This window comes from Ranitomeya variabilis, chromosome 2, assembly GCF_051348905.1.
Source record: "Ranitomeya variabilis isolate aRanVar5 chromosome 2, aRanVar5.hap1, whole genome shotgun sequence".
NCBI classification, from domain to species: Eukaryota; Metazoa; Chordata; class Amphibia; order Anura; family Dendrobatidae; genus Ranitomeya; species Ranitomeya variabilis.
In genome coordinates, this window is record NC_135233.1 from 197,465,889 (window position 1) to 197,484,973 (window position 19,085).

Consider the following 19,085-nt stretch of genomic DNA (forward strand, 5'->3'; position numbering starts at 1 on the left):
CGGCCTACCTGGAGATTTGGGCCAAGAACCTCCGCTCCTCCATCAAGGATCTTAAGATGGGTCGTCATTTCATCTTCCAACAAGACAACGACCCAAAGCACACAGCCAAGAAAACCAAGGCCTGGTTCAAGAGGCAAAAAATCAAGGTGTTGCAGTGGCCTAGTCAGTCTCCTGACCTTAACCCAATTGAAAACTTGTGGAAGGAGCTCAAGATTAAAGTCCACATAGACACCCAAAGAACCTAGATAACTTGGAGAAGATCTGCATGGAGGAGTGGGCCAAGATCACTCCAGAGACCTGTGCCGGCCTGATCAGGTCTTATAAAAGACGATTATTAGCTGTAATTGCAAACAAAGGTTATTCCACAAAATATTAAACCTAGGGGTTGAATAATAATTGACCCACACTTTTATGTTTAAAATTTATAAAAATTTAACTGAGCAACAAAACTTTTTGGTTTGTAAGATTTATGCATCTGTTAATAAATCCTGCTCTTGTTTGAAGTTTGAAGGCTCTAACTTATTTGCATCTTATTAAACCTGCTAAATCTGCAGGGGGTTGAATACTACTTGTAGGCACTGTATCACCACCCTACTAACCAGAATACCTCAATGTCTGCCCACTATTTCATCCTTCTTCTCCGCTAGATTTCTGAAACTTAACATGGACAAAACAGAATTCATCATCTTTCCCCATCTCACGCGACCCCCCAACGGACCTATCCATTAAAGTAAATGGCTGCCCACTCTCCCCAGTCCCACAAGCTTGCTGTTTTGGGGTAATCCTTGACGCTGATCTCTCCTTCAAACCTCATTTCCAAGCCCTTTTCACTTCCTGCCGCCTTCAACTCAAAAATATTTCCGGGATTCGTACATTCCTCAACTAAGAATCTGCAAAAGCCCTAGTCCATGCCCTCATCATCTCCCGCCTCAACTACTGCAACCTCCTGCTCTGTGGCCTCCCCTCTAACACTCTCGCACCCCTCCAATCTATTCTAAACTCTGCTGCCCGACGAATCCACCTGTCCCCCCGCTATTCCCCGGCCTCTCCCCCTGTCAGTCCCTTCACTGGCTCCCCATTACCCAGAGACTCCAGTACAAAAGCCTAACCATGACATACAAAGCCATCCACAACCTGTCTCCTCCATACATCTGTGACCTTGTCTCCCGGTACTTTCCTGCATGCAACCTCCGATACTCACAAGATCTCCTTCTCTACTCCCCTCTTATCTCCTCTTCCCACAATCGCATACAAGATTTCTCTCGCACATCACCCCTACTCTGGAACATATCAGACTCTCGCCCACCATGGAAGCCTTCAAAAAGAACCTGAAGACCTACCTCTTCCGACAAGCTTACAACCTGCAGTAACCACCAAACCGCTACACGACCAGCTCTGCCCTCACCTACGGTATCCTCACCCAGCCCTTGTAGATTGTGAGCCCTCGCGGGCAGGGTCCTCTCTCCTCCTGTACCAGTTGTGACTTGTATTGTTCAAGATTATTTTTATTATGTTTTTATTATGTATACCCCTCCTCACATGTAAAGCGCCATGGAATAAATGGCGCTATAATAATAATAATATATAAAATAATAGTTATGGAAACTTGAACAAATTTTAAAATGCATTTCAGTGGTGAAAGAAAATGATAAAAACATAAACATTTATTTTTCCACTGATATTGTGCAGTTCTTGAAAAAAAAAAAAATTAGCCGAAGACACCCGGTTAGCACACACGCGTGCTTGGATAACAACTTATCTGTATGGAGCGACCCCCAAACGCAGAGCAGCGGGGTACTCGGTACCGGGTCCCTCGGTCTCGGTTCTGGGGATGTCTTGGTGGCCCGACCCGGTCCGTGGCCCTGCTAAGGGGCGCCCAAATAAAGGTGTAGGTGAGAGTTTGTCAAGTGTTCGTGACGCCACCTGTGGTATTCGGTCAGGGTGACCGACGCTGCTAGGTGTCCGCTGGGGTGATGGAATGGCAGCTAGATGTTGTAACTTCCCACAGGTGAAGTATGTCCTGTTGTGATCCGGTGACCTTGGAGCCGCATGAAACTTTCTCTGGAATAGGTGGAAACTATACTGACCGCAGATCCTGAACTAACACCGCAACTAGAAGTAGCCGTGGGGTGTGCCTAACAAACCCTAGACACCTCGACACAGCCGGAGGACTAAATACCCCTATAGATGGAAATAGGAATACTACCTTGCCTCAGAGCAGAACCCCAAAGGATAGGCAGCCCCAACGAATATTGACTGTGAGTAGGAGAAGAAATGACACACGCAGGCAGAAAACAAGATTTAGCAAAAGAGACCACTCTAGCTAAATAGGAAAGGATAGGACAGAATACTAGGCGGTCAGTATTAAAGCCCTTCAAAAAATATCCACAGCAGATAATACAAAAAATTCCACAATCTAACTAAAGACGTGGAATGAATATCTGCAACCCCAGAGAATCCAACAAGACTGAGAAAATACTGACACAATCTAAGCTGGACAAGAAAACACAAAAGAATAGCACTGAATCATGAAGCACACAGCATGTGTGCCACAGAAACAAAACCAGACACTTATCTTTGCTGATTTGGCAGAAAGGCAGGAGGAACCAGGCAGAGGTCCAACACCTCCCAACAACAATTGACAACTGGCAAGGACTAATGAATCCTGCACACCTAAATACCCCAGTCAGAACTGCAATCAGCAGAAACACCTGACCAGGACTGCAACTCAGGGACAACTGCATTACCACCTACCACAACCGGAGGGAACCCAAAAGCAGAATTCACAACAGTACCCCCCCTTGAGGAGGGGTCACCGAACCCTCACCAGCGCCCCCAGGCCGATCAGGACGAGCCAGATGAAAGGCACAGACCAAATCAGCAGCATGTACATCAGAAGCAAAAACCCAAGAATTATCCTCCTGGCCATAACCCTTCCATTTGACAAGGTACTGAAGCCTCCGCCTCGAAAAACGAGAATCCAAAATCTTCTCAACCACATACTCCAACTCCCCATCAACCAACACAGGGGCCGGAGGATCAACAGAGGGAACAACGGGCACCACATATTTCCGCAATAAAGATCTATGGAAGACATTATGGATAGCAAAAGAGGCCGGAAGCGCCAATCGAAAAGACACCGGATTAATAATCCCAGAAATCCTATAAGGACCAATAAACCCAGGCTTAAACTTAGGGGAAGAAACATTCATAGGAACATGACGGGAAGACAACCAAACCAGATCCCCAAACCGAAGCCGGGAACCAACACACCGACGACGGTTAGCAAAACGTTGAGCCTCCTCCTGAGACAACACCAAATTGTCCACCACATGAGCCCAAATCTGCTGCAACCTGTCAACCACAGAATCCACACCAGGACAGTCAGAAGGCTCAACCTGCCCAGAAGAAAAACGAGGATGAAAACCAAAATTACAAAAGAAAGGCGAAACCAAAGTAGCTGAACTTGCCCGATTATTAAGGGCAAACTCGGCCAATGGCAAAAAGGCCACCCAATCATCCTGATCAGCAGACACAAAGCATCTCAAATAGGTCTCCAAGGTCTGATTAGTTAACTCGGTCTGGCCATTTGTCTGAGGATGAAATGCAGAAGAAAAAGACAAATCAATGCCCAGCCTAGCACAAAAGGCCCGCCAAAACCTAGAAACAAACTGGGAACCTCTGTCGGACACAATATGCTCCGGAATATCATGCAAACGAACCACATGCTGAAAAAACAACGGAACCAAATCTGAAGAGGAAGGCAATTTAGGCAAAGGCACCAAATGAATCATCTTAGAAAACCGGTCACAAACAACCCAGATAACCGACATCCTCTGGGAAACCGGAAGATCAGAAATAAAATCCATAGAAATATGCGTCCAGGGCCTCTCAGGGACCGGCAATGGCAAAAGTAACCCACTAGCACGGGAACAACAAGGCTTGGCCCACGCACAAGTCCCACAGGACTGCACAAAAGAACGCACATCACGTGACAAGGAAGGCCACCAAAAGGACCTACCAACCAAATCTCTGGTACGAAAAATACCAGGATGACCAGCCAACACGGAACAGTGAACCTCAGAAATCACTCTACTAGTCCATCTGTCAGGAACAAACAATTTCCCCACAGGACAGCAGTCAGGCCTGTCAGCCTGAAATTCCTGAAGAACCCGCCGTAAATCAGGGGAAATGGCAGAAAGGACCACCCCTTATTTCAGAATGCCGACCGGTTCAAGGACCTCAGGAGAATCAGGCAAAAAACTCCTAGAAAGGGCATCAGCCTTAATATTCTTAGAACCCGGAAGATACGAAACCACGAAATTAAAACGGGAAAAAAACAAGGACCATCAAGCCTGTCTAGGACTCAGCCGTTTGGCAGACTCGAGGTAAATCAGATTCTTATGATCAGTCAGGACCACAATACGGTGCTTAGCTCCCTCAAGCCAATGTTGCCACTCCTCAAACGCCCACTTCATAGCCAACAACTCCCGATTGCCGACATCATAATTGCGTTCAGCAGGCGAAAACTTGCGGGAGAAGAAGGCACACGGTTTCATCAAGGAACCCACAGAATCCCTCTGAGACAAGACGGCCCCTGCCCCAATCTCAGAGGCGTCAATCTCAACCTGAAATGGAAGGGAAACATCCGGTTGGCACAACACCGGAGCAGAAGTAAATCGGCGTTTAAGCTCCTGAAAGGCAGAGACAGCCGCAGAGGACCAATTCGCCACATCAGCGCCTTTCTTCGTCAAATCGGTCAAGGGTTTAACCACGCTGGAGAAATTAGCAATGAAACGGCGATAAAAATTAGCAAAACCTCAAAATTTCTGAAGGCTCTTCACGGATGTGGGTTGAATCCAATCATAAATGGCTTGAACCTTAACCAGATCAATCTCCATAGATGAGGGAGAAAAAATGAAGCCCAAAAAAGAAACCTTCTGTACCCCAAAGAGGCACTTAGACCCCTTCACAAACAAAGCATTGTCACGAAGTAGCTGAAATACCATCCTGACCTGTTCCACATGAGACTCCCAATCATTGGAAAAAATCTAAATATCGTCCAAATATACAATCAAGAATTTATCAATATAAGTCCGGAAGATATCATGCATGAAGGATTGAAAAACCGATGGAGCATTAGTGAGCCCGAATGGCATCACAAGGTATTCAAAATGGCCTTCGGGCGTATTAAACGCAGTTTTCCATTCATCACCCTGTTTAATACGAACAAGATTATATGCCCCCCGAAGGTCAATCTTAGTAAACCAACTAGCCCCCTTAATCCTAGCAAACAAATCAGAAAGCAAAGGTAAAGGGTATTGAAACTTGACCGTGATCTTATTCAAGAGGCGATAATCAATACAAGGTCTCAAGGAGCCATCCTTCTTAGCAACAAAAAAAATCCCGCTCCCAACGTTGAAGAAGATGGCCGAATATGCCCTTTCTCCAAAGACTCCTTAACATAACTCCGCATGGCGGTATGTTCAGGCACAGACAGGTTGAAAAGTCGGCCCTTAGGAAACTTACTGCCTGGAATCAAGTCAATCGCACAATCACAGTCCCTGTGCGGTGGAAGGGAACTGGACTTGGTCTCATCGAATACATCCTGAAAATCAGACAAAAACTCTGGAATTTCAGAAGACGAAGAAGAGGAGATTGACATCAAAGGAACATCATTATGAACCCCCTGACAACCCCAACTAGTCACAGACATAGACTTCCAATCCAACACAGGATTATGTACCTGCAACCACGGAAAACCCAGCACGATAACATCATGCAAATTATGCAACACCAGAAATCGACAATCTTCCTGATGGGCTGGCGCCATGTGCATGGTCACCTGTGTCCAAAACTGAGGCTTATTTTTAGCCAAAGGTGTAGCATCAATCCCCCTTAAAGGAATAGGGTTCTGCAAAGGCTGCAAGGGAAAACCACAACGACTGGCAAACTCAAAATCCATTAAGTTCAAGGCGGCGCCTGAATCCACAAACGCCATGACAGAAAATGATGACAATGAGCAGATCAAGGACACCGATAACAGAAATTTAGGTTGTACAGTACTGATGGTAAATGAACTAGCGATCCTTTTTGTCCGCTTAGGGCAGACTGAAATGACATGAGAAGCTTCGCCACAATAATAACACAACCTATTCTGACGTCTGAATCCTTGTCATTCCGTTCTAGACAAAATCCTATCACACTGCATTGGCTCAGGAATTGGCTCTGAGGACGACGCCACAGCGCGCACAGTTCTACGCTCCCGCAAGCGCCGATCAATCTGAATGGCCGAGACATAGAATCACTCAGACCGGAAGGCGTGGGAAACCCCACCATAACATCTTTAACGGATTCAGAAAGACCCTTTCTGAAAATTGCCGCCAAAGCATCATGATTCCATTTAGTCAACACAGACCATTTTCTAAATTTCTGACAATACAATTCTGCCGCCTCTTGACCCTGAGACAGGGCCAACAAGGTCTTCTCCGCTTGATCCACAGAATTCGGTTCATCATATAATAATCCTAAAGCCTGAAAAAAGGAGTCTACATTAAGCAAAGCAGGATTCCCAGATTCCAAGGAAAATGCCCAATCCTGTGGATCACCACGCAGCAGGGAGATGACGATTTTAACCTGCTGAATGGAATCAGCGGAGGATCGAGGTCTCAAAGCAAAAAACAGTTTACAATTGTTTTTAAAACTCAAAAATTTGGACCTGTCACCAAAAAACAAATCAGGAGTAGGAATCTTCGGTTCTAAAACAGGAGTCTGAACAATATAATCAGAAATACCCTGTACCCTAGCAGCAAGCTGGTCTACACGAGAAGCTAATTCCTGAACATCCATGCTAGCACAAGACTCCTCAGCCACCCATAGATAAAGAGGGAAGAAAAGACAAAACAGACTACAGAAAAAAAAATGGCTCAACACCTTTCTTCCCTTCTTCTGAGATGCATTTAGCTCATTATGGGCCAGTTGTACTGTTGTGATCCGGTGACCTTGGAGCCGCATGAAATTTTCTCTGGAGTGGGTGGAAACTATACTGACCGCAGATCCTGAACTAACACCGCAACTAGAAGTAGCCATGGGGTGTGCCTAACAAACCCTAGACACCTCGACACAGCCGGAGGACTAAATACCCCTATAGATGGAAATAGGAATACTACCTTGCCTCAGAGCAGAACCCCAAAGGATAGGCAGCCCCAACGAATATTGACTGTGAGTAGGAGAAGAAAAGACACACGCAGGCAGAAAACAAGATTTAGCAAGAGACCACTCTAGCTAAATAGGAAAGGATAGGACAGAATACTAGGTGGTCAGTATTAAAACCCTTCAAAAAATATCCACAGCAGATAATACAAAAAATTCCACAATCTAACTAAAGACGTGGAATGAATATCTGCAACCCCAGAGAATCCAACAAGACTGAGAAAATACTGACACAATCTAAGCTGGACAAGAAAACACAAAAGAATAGCACTGAATCATGAAGCACACAGCATGTGTGCCACAGAAACAAAACCAGACACTTATCTTTGCTGATTTGGCAGAAAGGCAGGAGGAACCAGGCAGAGGTCCAACACCTCCCAACAACAATTGACAACTGGCAAGGACTAATGAATCCTGCACACCTAAATACCCCAGTCAGAACTGCAATCAGCAGAAACACCTGACCAGGACTGCAACTCAGGGACAACTGCATTACCACCTACCACCACCGGAGGGAACCCAAAAGCAGATCTCGGGGCACAACTCCTTCTGGTTCTATTGCCTTTGTGCTGTGATCTCGTTTCTCACTTCTCCACAATATACTTCGCTTCGTGTCCTTTCTTAAGATGCCGCCGCAATGAGGTGCAGGCACGGCTCCGTAACGATCTGTCCTGTGCTAGGCCTCTGTCAGGATCCCACCCCTGACAGGGACCTCCCTGTGTCTTTCCAAGCAACCTCTCCTCTCACTAGATGTTACCTGGGCAAAACCCAGTCAGCTTCTCTCTAACTTCCTATCCAACCCCCAGTTTTACCAGAGTGTGAGGAGTGGCCTAATACATAGAACCTTTTGCTCCCCCTGGTGGCCGGAGTGTGAAGTGTAATGTGTGACTGTGATACCTGGTCAGGTGAACTCCTTTAGTGCCATCAGACGTAACATCACTCCCCTTAGTTGCGGAGCGACAATACTGCAACGACCAGGACTCTGGGGCGCTGCATGTATATTTACTTATTACTACTCGTTAACCAGTGCAAGATCGGGCCATTTACGCTCAGCAATATTAACCAGGTATTCTACTTCCGCTATGGTGATTGTCGCATATCCACCAGGATTTCGATAACCCCGTCCCATTACTTCCTTTCCACGTTTCTTTTATTCTTGTGCCACCACCTTTAACCTCTTTCATTTTTGGCGTTCTCTTGTCACTGGCATGTTCACCCCCACACATTGTCATTGTGCCTCCTTTTCATGTCATTCCTGTGCACATTTGGGTGAATATTTTGCATTCTTCCACGCTCTCACATCCACATTCCACACACCTCTCACCTCACAACCTTCTCTCAGCGCCTTCCCTTGTGCTGGATACAATAACACTACTTGTACCACCATTACACATAATACTTCTCAGTCCTTTATTCTTAGGAAGTTTACACGATAGTGACTTTTTTATGGTGACAGTATGAACGATTGTTGCATTATAAAGAAAGGTGATATATCCAAAAATGATAGCGATTTGGTGATTTTTGTTGTAATTTGATCCTGTATTATGAATCGATGATTTTTATGAATTACTGTCGTATTATCATTCATGTCTTTACATTAACTGCATATTTTATTTTCATTTTTCTATTTATATTTTCCTACATTATTTATTTTCGGGTCATTCTCACTGCGCCCTATTCTTTATTCTGTCTTTCCCGTGATCCTTGTATCTTTTTTTCAGGCCCGACTCTTCGAAGAGTCACATTTTACATACTGTTGATATTTTCTATAGCAGTAGGTACCATACAATCCACCTCTTTTTAGGGTGTAGGTTCATTTATTTGTTATTTTTATGTTTTTGAAGGGATTTGTTATACACTTTCAATAAGTATTATATTTTATAGTGTATCTTTAAGTGTTGCTTGTGTTCATGCTTTGTAGATAGGTGCGGTATATTCAGGAATAGACACTATAGAAGAGGCCCCCATGGAAGATCAATATAAGGGCCCTTAGCTTCTCGTAATACACAATTCCACCTGCTTTGGAGGTGATAGTGGCCCTTATCTCTTAGGCCCCGCACAGCCACACAGGTTGCATCAATGTTATGTCCACCCCTAGGTATATTGGTTATAGATGAGACCAATGTGTAGCTATCTGGATGTGGTTGGCATTATTGATAGAACACAAATATGGAGAAGCTATTTGCACTTGCCGAAATAGAAGAAGGAATCACAATTGGTGGATGAATCATCAACAATCTTAAATACACAGACGATACAACATTGATAGCAACAAGAGTAGGTGGAATGAAGGACTTATTATGGATAGGGATGGGCAAACCCGAACTGTGAAGTTCGGGAATGTACCACACGGTCCCGAACACGGGTCCAGTTCGGGCTGAAAAAAAAAGCAGAACATTAATAATAAACATTAGAAGTATACTTACCTGTCCAGCGACGCATCCTCCGGGACTGGAGGACTCGTCGCTGGACAGGTAAGTATAATTCTAATGTTTATTATTAATTTTTTTGCTTTTTTTTAACATCCTTCCCCACCCCATCCCATCCCATATATGTAAAGTCCGAGTTCGGGGTTCGAACGCAAGTTCGTGTCATGTTCGGCCCCGAACTCAAGCTTTACAAAAAACTTGGGCGAAACCGCCGATCCCGAACATCGGGGGGTTCGCCCATCACTAATTATGGAGTGTCAAGATGGAAATCTTGAACATGGGACTGCTACTAAACACAAAGATATTGACTCTTGCCAGGTATGACTGGGAGACATTTTAGATGAACGGTGATGAACTGGCAGCTGAAATGGACTTCAAACTACTCAGATGAATGATCACTCAAGATGCAGGGACAACACCAGAAGTCAATAGAACAGCTATGGGCAAATCAACAATGAAGGAACAGGACAAGGTTTTCAAGTTGAGGAACATTTCACTAGCGAGTACATGGCTCCAACATAGTCTGGTCTTTTCTGTATTAACATACGGATGTGAAGCCTGGAAAATAGAGAAACAAGACAGAAGAAGAATTGATGCCTTTGAAATGTGCTGGAGAAGGATGTTATCAATACCATGGATAGCAAGAAGAACATACTAATCAATTTTGCAACAAATCAAGCCAGACATGTCACTTGAAGCAAGGATCACCAAGCTACCACTTGTCTGCTTTGGACACATCATACGAAGAGAGCAATCACTGGAGAAGGACATCATAGTCGGAAGAATAGAAGGAACAAGGCGAAGAGGAAGACCGGCAGCCTGAAGGCTTGATTCTATCAAGATAACGGTGGAGAAGACCCTGGTGGACCTATCTAGGCTTGCCCAAGGCTTTCTAAGATCGATCATCCATCAAGTCGCCATGGCTCCAGATCGAGCTGAATACCGTTAAAAAAAAAAAGAAGACAAATAAGAGTTGTGTTGGACTTCGCCCATGACACCAGTGAAAGGTTCTGAATGTCTTGTGTCTCTCTCTCCACTGCACAGATCTAACTTGGTCCATATTTACTATATACGTCAAAATAGGTTGGAGGTGATACGTAATCATGTAAGTGCAGCGCCCCAGAGTCCTGGTCGTTGCAGTACTGTGGCTCTGCCGCTAAGGGGGGGCTATGGTACGTCTGATGGCACTGAAGGAGTTCATCTGACCAGGTATCACATACACCAATACATTTCACAGTCGGGCCTCCAGGGGGAGCTAAGGGTACTATTCATTAGGCCACTCCTCACATACTGGTAAAACTGGGGGTCAGGCAGGAAGTTAGAGAGAACGCTGACTGGGTTGGAACCAGGCAACACCTTGTGGCAGAGGGTGTTGCAGGGGAAGATTCGGTAGGGTCCCTGTCAGGGGTGGGATCCTGACAGAGGCCTGGCAAACAGAGAGAAAGCTACGGGACCGCGCCTGCACTTCATAGCGGCGGTGCCCTAAGAAAGGACAAGAAGCAAGATTTATTGTGCTGAGTGAGAAACGAGATCAAAGCAAGAAGGAGAATACCAGTAGGAGTCGTGCTGTAAGATCGAGGCAACATCCTACTGAGGCGTAAACAACCGGCGGCCGGAACGCCGAGGAGGTACAGAGCTCTAAGCCATACTTCAAACCAACGTCAGGACAGTCAGTCACAGGCGGGCTGTCTCACTTAAATCACCTACGCAGACATAGGGTGCAACCTGTGGAGAGGGGCGACTCTAGGGTCCCGGAAGAGCTCCGAGCCTACCCGTCATACGGGTGCGTCCCAACCATAACACCTGGGAGGGACGGAAGATTAGCAGAAGATCATCTAATCGAGTTGTGAGGGAACACGAGAAACAGACACAACAGTTGTGGGGACTATCCCGTAAGCACAGCAGGGGAGGACCACAACACATAGCGCTAGCAGGAAGGCACAGATTTCCACCTGCAAAGGGAACTCTGGAGGTGCCATCGGACCGGCCGGACTTGCGCAGCCCGGTTAACCGTATTCCGGATTGAGGACTTTGAGACCTTCAGTAAAGAGGTAAAGAGACTGCAACCTGGTGTCCTCGTTATTTACTGCACCGCACCACCACCATCATCCACATCTATTACTGTACGCCCCTCAGCAGGGTCACGGACCGGGTCTAGCCACCGTGACAACCCCAGAGCAGAGACTCAGAGGCCCGGTACCGGGTACCCCTCGGCCCTGCGGCAGTGGGGGCGCTACATAAACTTTAAGGTTCAGTAAAGGGATTGTCCATGCTAAAGGTTCTTATTACCTGGAGGTTGGATTCTGCCCAGATAATAAAATAAATCATACTTACCTGTTGTCACCCTCTGTGGACTGCGCTGCCACCAGAACCGAAGACTGAACCATTCAACCAACCACAGGGCTACTGCGACTTGTGATAGACTGCAGCGGTCAGGAAACTTGAACTGCACGTCATCAAATAACATCTACTGAAATGCTGCACAAATCACCTTACCTTATTGCCTATGAGAAGCCGCACCAGTGTTTGGCTGGTTTATCGGTGCCTTGATTGCTTCTGCTGTCGAAGTAGAGAAAGGAGCAGACTGTGCCGGATCAAGGAGGCTGACAGCAAGTGACTATAGTTTATTTTGTAATTTTTACACAAACAACTTTTGCCCATATAACCCTTTTAAAAAATTACTGCGCTGTGTTTGGTCCTTGATTAGTTTTGGAAGTACTTAAAAGGAATCGGTCAGCGAGTTTTTGTTACATAATCTGAGGGCAGCATGCGATAGGGGCTGAGACACTGATTTCAGCAATGTGTCGCTTATTAGGCTGTGTGCTGTTGTTTCAAAATAATGAGTGTTTTATCAGCAGGAGATTATCACTGCACTGACTAGTTCCCCTGTGAAATCTTGCCCAACTCCGCCCCCTCCTCTGATTAGCAGCTCACTGGTTGTAGATTTCTCAGATTCTGGCTCCTCCATCCAGTCTTGAGATATAGATGGTAATTTGTTTTGATCTACATGTGCAAACGTTATTGTCCCCTTTGGCTGAGAAGGATAAGTCTCTCTCTATATATATATCCCTGTGATGGCATAAACAGACAAATAGATGACGCTGAGCTCTCCAAGGACATCTCTGGCATTATGTAGTTTGTCTAAGGTGAAAGAGATGTTTTATGAATTGACTTGTTTCTCGTTGGGGCTAACAATTTCTGTAAAGTTTATTGTAATCTGGATCTGTCACCAGATTTCACAAAAAAACTTCACACTATATTAAATAAATATTTTAGACCTGACGAGGCTGATGTACTTACTTTGAAAACATGTGTCAAAGCAGCTTTAGAATGTGAGTGGTTTTTTTTTTAAGTTTGCAAATGAAAATGAACAGAGCTGTCCAGTTTAACAGGAAGGTGGAACCATTTTGAGATAATATAAAATTAACACGGAATAATACAATATTAATAAAATTAATATAATGTAGAAAACAAAATAACATAAACATAATGTAAAAATAATATAAAATTAATACAGTATATAATAATATACTATAAATAAAATTAGTATAATCTAAAAATATTTAAAAATAATATAAATCTAATATACAAGTAATGCAGTATAATGTAACATAACATTAATAAAAATAATACAATATAAAAATATATAAACTAATCTAAATATAACATAAAATTAATACAGTATAATATAATATTAATACAAATAATAAAATTTAAAAAATGAAATAAATATAATATAAAACTAAAATTAAATGAATACAGTATAACATAATATATTGTTAAAAAATAATAAATGTAAAAAAATATAAAAAATAATATAAATATAATATAAAATAAATACAGTATAATATAATATTAATAAAAATAATATAATGTAAAAAATAAAATACATATAATATAAAAATAATAAAAATTAATACAGTATAATATTAATATAAATAATTTAATGTAAAAAAATAACATAAAAACATATAAAATTAATGCAGAATAATACAATATAATATTAAGAAAAAATAATATGAATATAATATAAAAATAATACATTTAATATGCAGTTTGTACTGCAAAATCTTGTGAGAGATTGCAAATTTGAGTAGAAAACTTTCCCTGCAGCCAGGTAACGGGTTTTATAATAAGAATTAGAAACTATTGTTACCAAACCTATGGTATAGATAATCCGATAGGAGCAGTAAAAATATTACTGCTGCTCACAAAGTGCTGTAGAACCGTCAGGAGTGCAGCAATGGGGGCCAGACCGGTCCCTGAGCTTCTCCAGGCTTCCTGCAGTAATTCACCTGGTGGAGTTTGATGTGATACATTGCATCTCGTCTCTTTCAGCCGTCCACACCATTGCACACTTATTTAATGTTGAAAGATTTTATGATGGCACCCAGTCCGCCAATAACACTCTGAAAGGAATCTTATCAAGCACGGGTGACGATGGAGATTGGGTCAACCCAATAAGATCCAAGAGTGAGGTAAGCCATCGTGACATTATTATATTCAAAGTGAAAGCCGTTTTCTTTATTATTTTGAGTCTTCTGTTGGTTTCGTGGACACCTGAGATATATGGGGCACACTACATACTCCAGTTGCCGCCATGTTCTTTCAAAAGAGCAAAACAATTGTCCATTGAATTGTGTCCGGCATTATAACTCCGCTCCAATGAAATGAATGGCGTTAACCTAAAGTACCGCACACTAGCTGAACAGTAGTTGGACGCTGTTTTATTTAAAAACTAGCAGCCATGTTTTTTGAATCATGGACAGCTCTATTAAAGGGAATCTGTCACCAGGTTTTTTGCTCCTCTATCTGAGAGCAGTATAATGTAGGAGCAGAGACCCTGATTCCAAAGATGTGTCACTTACTGGGCTGCTTGCTGTCATTTTGATAAAATCCCTGTTTTATCTGCTGCAGATCTAGCAGTTCTCCAAATGCTGAGCTCTGTATAACTCCACCCACATCACTGATTGGCTGCTTTCTGTGTACACTAGATATAGGCTGAAAGCAGCCAATCAGTAGTGGGGGCGTGGTTGGACTACATGGCAGAATGTTCACTAGTCCTCTAGTGATAATCTCCTGCTGATAAAACAGTGGTTTTATCAAAACTACAGCAAGCAGCCCAGTAAGAGACACATCACTGGAATAAGGGTCTCTGCTGCACATAATGCTGCTCTCAGATTAGGTGGCAAAAATCTGGTGACAGATTCGCCTTAAGGTTGTTATTATTATTATTTGACAGCGAAGCCAAGACTGTGTCCCAAGGACTATTCATCAGTTACACAATTAGGTATTTTACACGGTGTGGGTGTATTAATCACAAAAAGGAAATAAGAGGAGTTCTGTAATTGACAGGACAAATGTGGCAATAAAAGCTGCAAAAACAGATTTTCATACCAACTATTACAATACTGTTTTACATGAAACTAGGAGAAGAAAAACACAAGTATAACCGGTAGTACAACCACAAACTAGACCTTGTTCTCTTGGCCTAGAGTTGGGACTCCCCGTCCTGAGCCAGTCTCATTCTTTCTGTATGTGGTCATCCATTGATTGATGGCCGCTGTGTAACACCTGATCCCCTTGTACGAACCAGATCAAATCCCGACAATGACAAGTGATAGAACCACAACTGGACCCCCAACAATCAGAAGACTGCTAGAAGCCTTAGAAGCCACCCAGGACACCCTCCACTAACTAAAAGCACCAAAAATGTGCCACCAAAAATGTAACTGTGGTACCTGTGTGGAGTAGCATCTCTGGCACCACTGAGAAGATGCACCAAGGGTCTCTTAATGGATTCACAGCACCTTCCTCCAGCACGCCCGCTCATGAAGACGGGCGTGTAGATGTCACATGTAATGAGTGCTGTAGGACACATCCAGTCTGCAGCTGAATATTTACAGAGGTGAGGACTCTCGTCCAAGGTGTCCTGCTAGTCGCTATCTGGAAGGGACACATCACCCCACTGTCCCTGACATGACTCTTTGGGTCAGAGGCTCCACTATGCAAAGGACAATCATCATATAACGCCAGCAGTTTTAACATTCTCATTAGATAATGCAGGAGCCTAAAAGTGGTATAGTGACAATTTAGGAATCATAATTCCCGGCAATATATGAAAAAAGTGAACTCGGGTTCTTCATAGAGCTACATTCACATATGGGTTAGGAAATCTGTTTTTCTTTTCCAGAAATATAGAATTCATGAATTGGACGTATCCATCAAAGGAAGGACACAAAAACACATTCTTAGCCACCCAATTGACCATGATGCAATTGGGTTTGACCATGGCATTATTGGGTTTGACCATGACACAATTGGGTTTGACCATGATGCAATTGGGTTTGACCATGAGGCAATTGGGTTTGACATGACCCAATTGGGTTTGACCATGGCGTTATTGGGTTTGACCATGACACAATTGGGTTTGACCATGACACAATTGGGTTTGACCATGATGCAATTGGGTTTGACCATGATGCAATTGGGTTTGACCATGACTAGGTTCACACTTGTGAGTGCTCACACGAGTCTCTCGCCTCAATACCCGGCACTGCCGCCAGAGGTTCGGACCGGAGCATTCAGCTGCATAGAATTACATGCACCTGAAAGCTACGGTCCTGAGTGCAACTGGATTTGACCATGGCACAATTGGGTTTTACTATGATGCAATTGGGTTTGACCATGATGCTACTGGTTTAACCATGACGTGATTGGGTTTGACCATGATGCAATTGGGTTTGACCATGATGCAATTGGGTTTGACCATGACGTGATTGGGTTTGACCATGATGCAATTGGGTTTGACCATGATGCAATTGGGTTTGACCATGACATGATTGGGTTTAACCATGATGCAATTGGGTTTGACCATGATGAGATTGGGATTCACCATGGCACGATTACACTTTACCATGATGCAATTGGGTTTGACCGTGACGTGATTGGGTTTGACCTTGAAGCAATTGTCTTTGACAGTGACGCAAATGGGTTTAACCATGATGCAAATGGGTTTCCGGAAAAGGTTTTTGACATTTTCCAGAAAAAAATAGTACATCATGCCTTGATAGAAGTTAAACCGTGCAAGATCTGCCTTACAAACGCTACACACCCAGGGGCAATAATGGTTTTGAATCCTATTTCACTGTGGCAGTGCCAGTCATAGCAAAGTCTTGGGATTCTTCCAAGTATTTTACATGTTGAAGCTGCAATAAATATTTCTTATCTCTTTCCTTCGCAGACACAATCTTATTTTTGCTTCACCACCATTGCTGGTGTAACAGGTGTGGTGATCACACTGGCACTGATACTAATGATCACGTCATCTACAGAGTTTATCCGCCGGTGCTATTTTGAGGTTTTCTGGTACACCCACCACCTATTTATTATCTTCTTCGCTGGCCTCCTGATTCATGGCGCTGGGTGAGTTAGCTTTTAGTAGTCAGCATATTTCTCAAATAAGCTTTTCTTTGGGATGACATTTGCATTATGACAACATGCAATAATATTTTTCTCTCCATCTTCATGAATAAGCCAAACGCATTATCCCCCTCTGAAGCCATCTTTATTATTGCATATATTTTACCCATCGCTCAGATTTATCACATAGTTGCTTAAAAGAAAATCTTTCCTACTATCCCAATTCCCAAAAAGTTGGAATTCTGTGTAAAATGTAAAAAAAAAAAAAAAACAAGAATCAATGATCTGGAAATCTCTTATAGCCATATTTTATTCCCAACAGAACACAGATCAGAAGGTGAAAGCTAGACATTTTCCCATTTAATTGGAAACTGATGGCAGCAACACATTTCAAAATAGTGGAGACAGGGTTAACAAAGGCTGGAAAAGTAAGTGTTAATAATGAAAAACAACTGGAGGGTCATCTGTCAACTAAGTTACATGACTGTGTAAAAAAGAGCATGCTAGAGAGGCAGATTCTCTCAGAAGCAAAGAAGGTCAGTGATCTCCAATCTGTGAACAACTGCGTCTAATAATTGTGAAACAATTTCAGAAAAATGTTCCTTAACATACAGTTGCAAAGACTTTGAATATCCAATTCTTTACAGTATAATATCATCAAAAGATTAGGAGATTCTGGAGAAATTCAAATGCACTCTAGATAAGGTCGACAGTCAATATTGGATGCTCGTGATCTATGGGCCCTCAGGAGGCACTCTATTAAGAACAGGCATGATTCGGTCTTGGAAATCACTGCATGGGCTCAGAAATACTTCCAGAAATCATTGACTATGATCACTGTTTGCCATGTAATACACAAATGCAAGTTAACGCTCCATCATGAAAATAAAAAGCCAATTATCAACACAATTCGGAATCGCTGCCGTCTTCTCTGGGCCAAATTCACTTAAAATGCAAAACTGTTCTCTGGTCAGATGAATCAGCCTCAAGAGGAAAGGGACCATCCAGCTTGTTATCGGTGCACAGGCCCGGCATCTCTGATGGTACGGAGCAGAATTAGTGTATATGGCATGGGCAGCGCACACATCATGAAAGGCGCTATCAATGCTGAGAATTATATAAAGGTTTTAGAACGTCGGACAAAGGGGTTGGCTAGGAGGTCACCACATCCATAGAATAAATGCACTTATGATTCTTCGGGGAGTGCCTGGATCCAGCTGATAGAGCACAGCCGAGAAGGAACGAAGAGCAGGAGGAGTATACAGCACATCCATCTAGTAAAACATCAGGTAATCGATAGTCCATTAAAAACGGGATCCAAAGTGGAGATTTTAAAACTGTCAAGTTTCTGGTGCATAGGAGCTCCCTTAGTAATATGATCTTAAGATTAAGGATGCTCCTATGCTCCAGAAACTTGTCAGGTTTTAAAATGATTGAAGGTGCTCCTATGCACAATGTCAGGTTTTAAAATTACCCACTTTGGATCCTGTTTTTAATGGACACTCAATAAAGATCGCTTTTTACCAGATTAATATGCCATTTACTCCTCCTGCTCTTAGTTGTTTTAGAACATCACCTTTTCCCATACAGACATTGTCATTTTCAGGGAAGGCCTTGCAAATTTCAGCAACAAAATGGTAAATGTGACAGAAGCTGCACTGTTGATTTAGGATCATCCAGCAACTATATGGGTTAAAATGGTTATAGCAGACAGGGAGTGGTTAGCTCAGCCCCAGGGGATATTGGGAAAGTTGTTATTGCGCCCTGGACATCCAAAAGTAAGGTGTTTGCTAGAGATTCTCCTGTCAGACTGATATCAGACAAGCTGTATAGACCAGTTCTTCCTAAGAAGTGATTGCTGTAATCATAGAAGCAGTCAGGACAGCCAGAAGCATTTTTATTACCTCAAGATAGAAGTGAGAAAGCTACAGCACCGGACTCATCCCCCTCCCCACACCTCACTGCATTAGCAAAGTACAGTTCTGCGCTGGTTAAGACATTGTGTGTGAACAGAAGTTATCT

The 19,085-nt window shown here is 43.2% G+C and overlaps 1 protein-coding gene across 1 annotated transcript in view; it reads left to right on the top strand.

Annotated features, from left to right (window-relative positions):
• NOX1 (NADPH oxidase 1) overlaps nucleotides 1-19,085 on the top strand; it is a 62,614-nt gene that overhangs the window by 14,031 nt on the left and 29,498 nt on the right. The window contains exons 5-6 of the mRNA XM_077283415.1: nucleotides 13,980-14,119; nucleotides 16,885-17,066. Coding sequence (XP_077139530.1) covers nucleotides 13,980-14,119; nucleotides 16,885-17,066 — 322 coding nt within the window. The remainder of the gene's footprint in view (nucleotides 1-13,979; nucleotides 14,120-16,884; nucleotides 17,067-19,085) is intronic.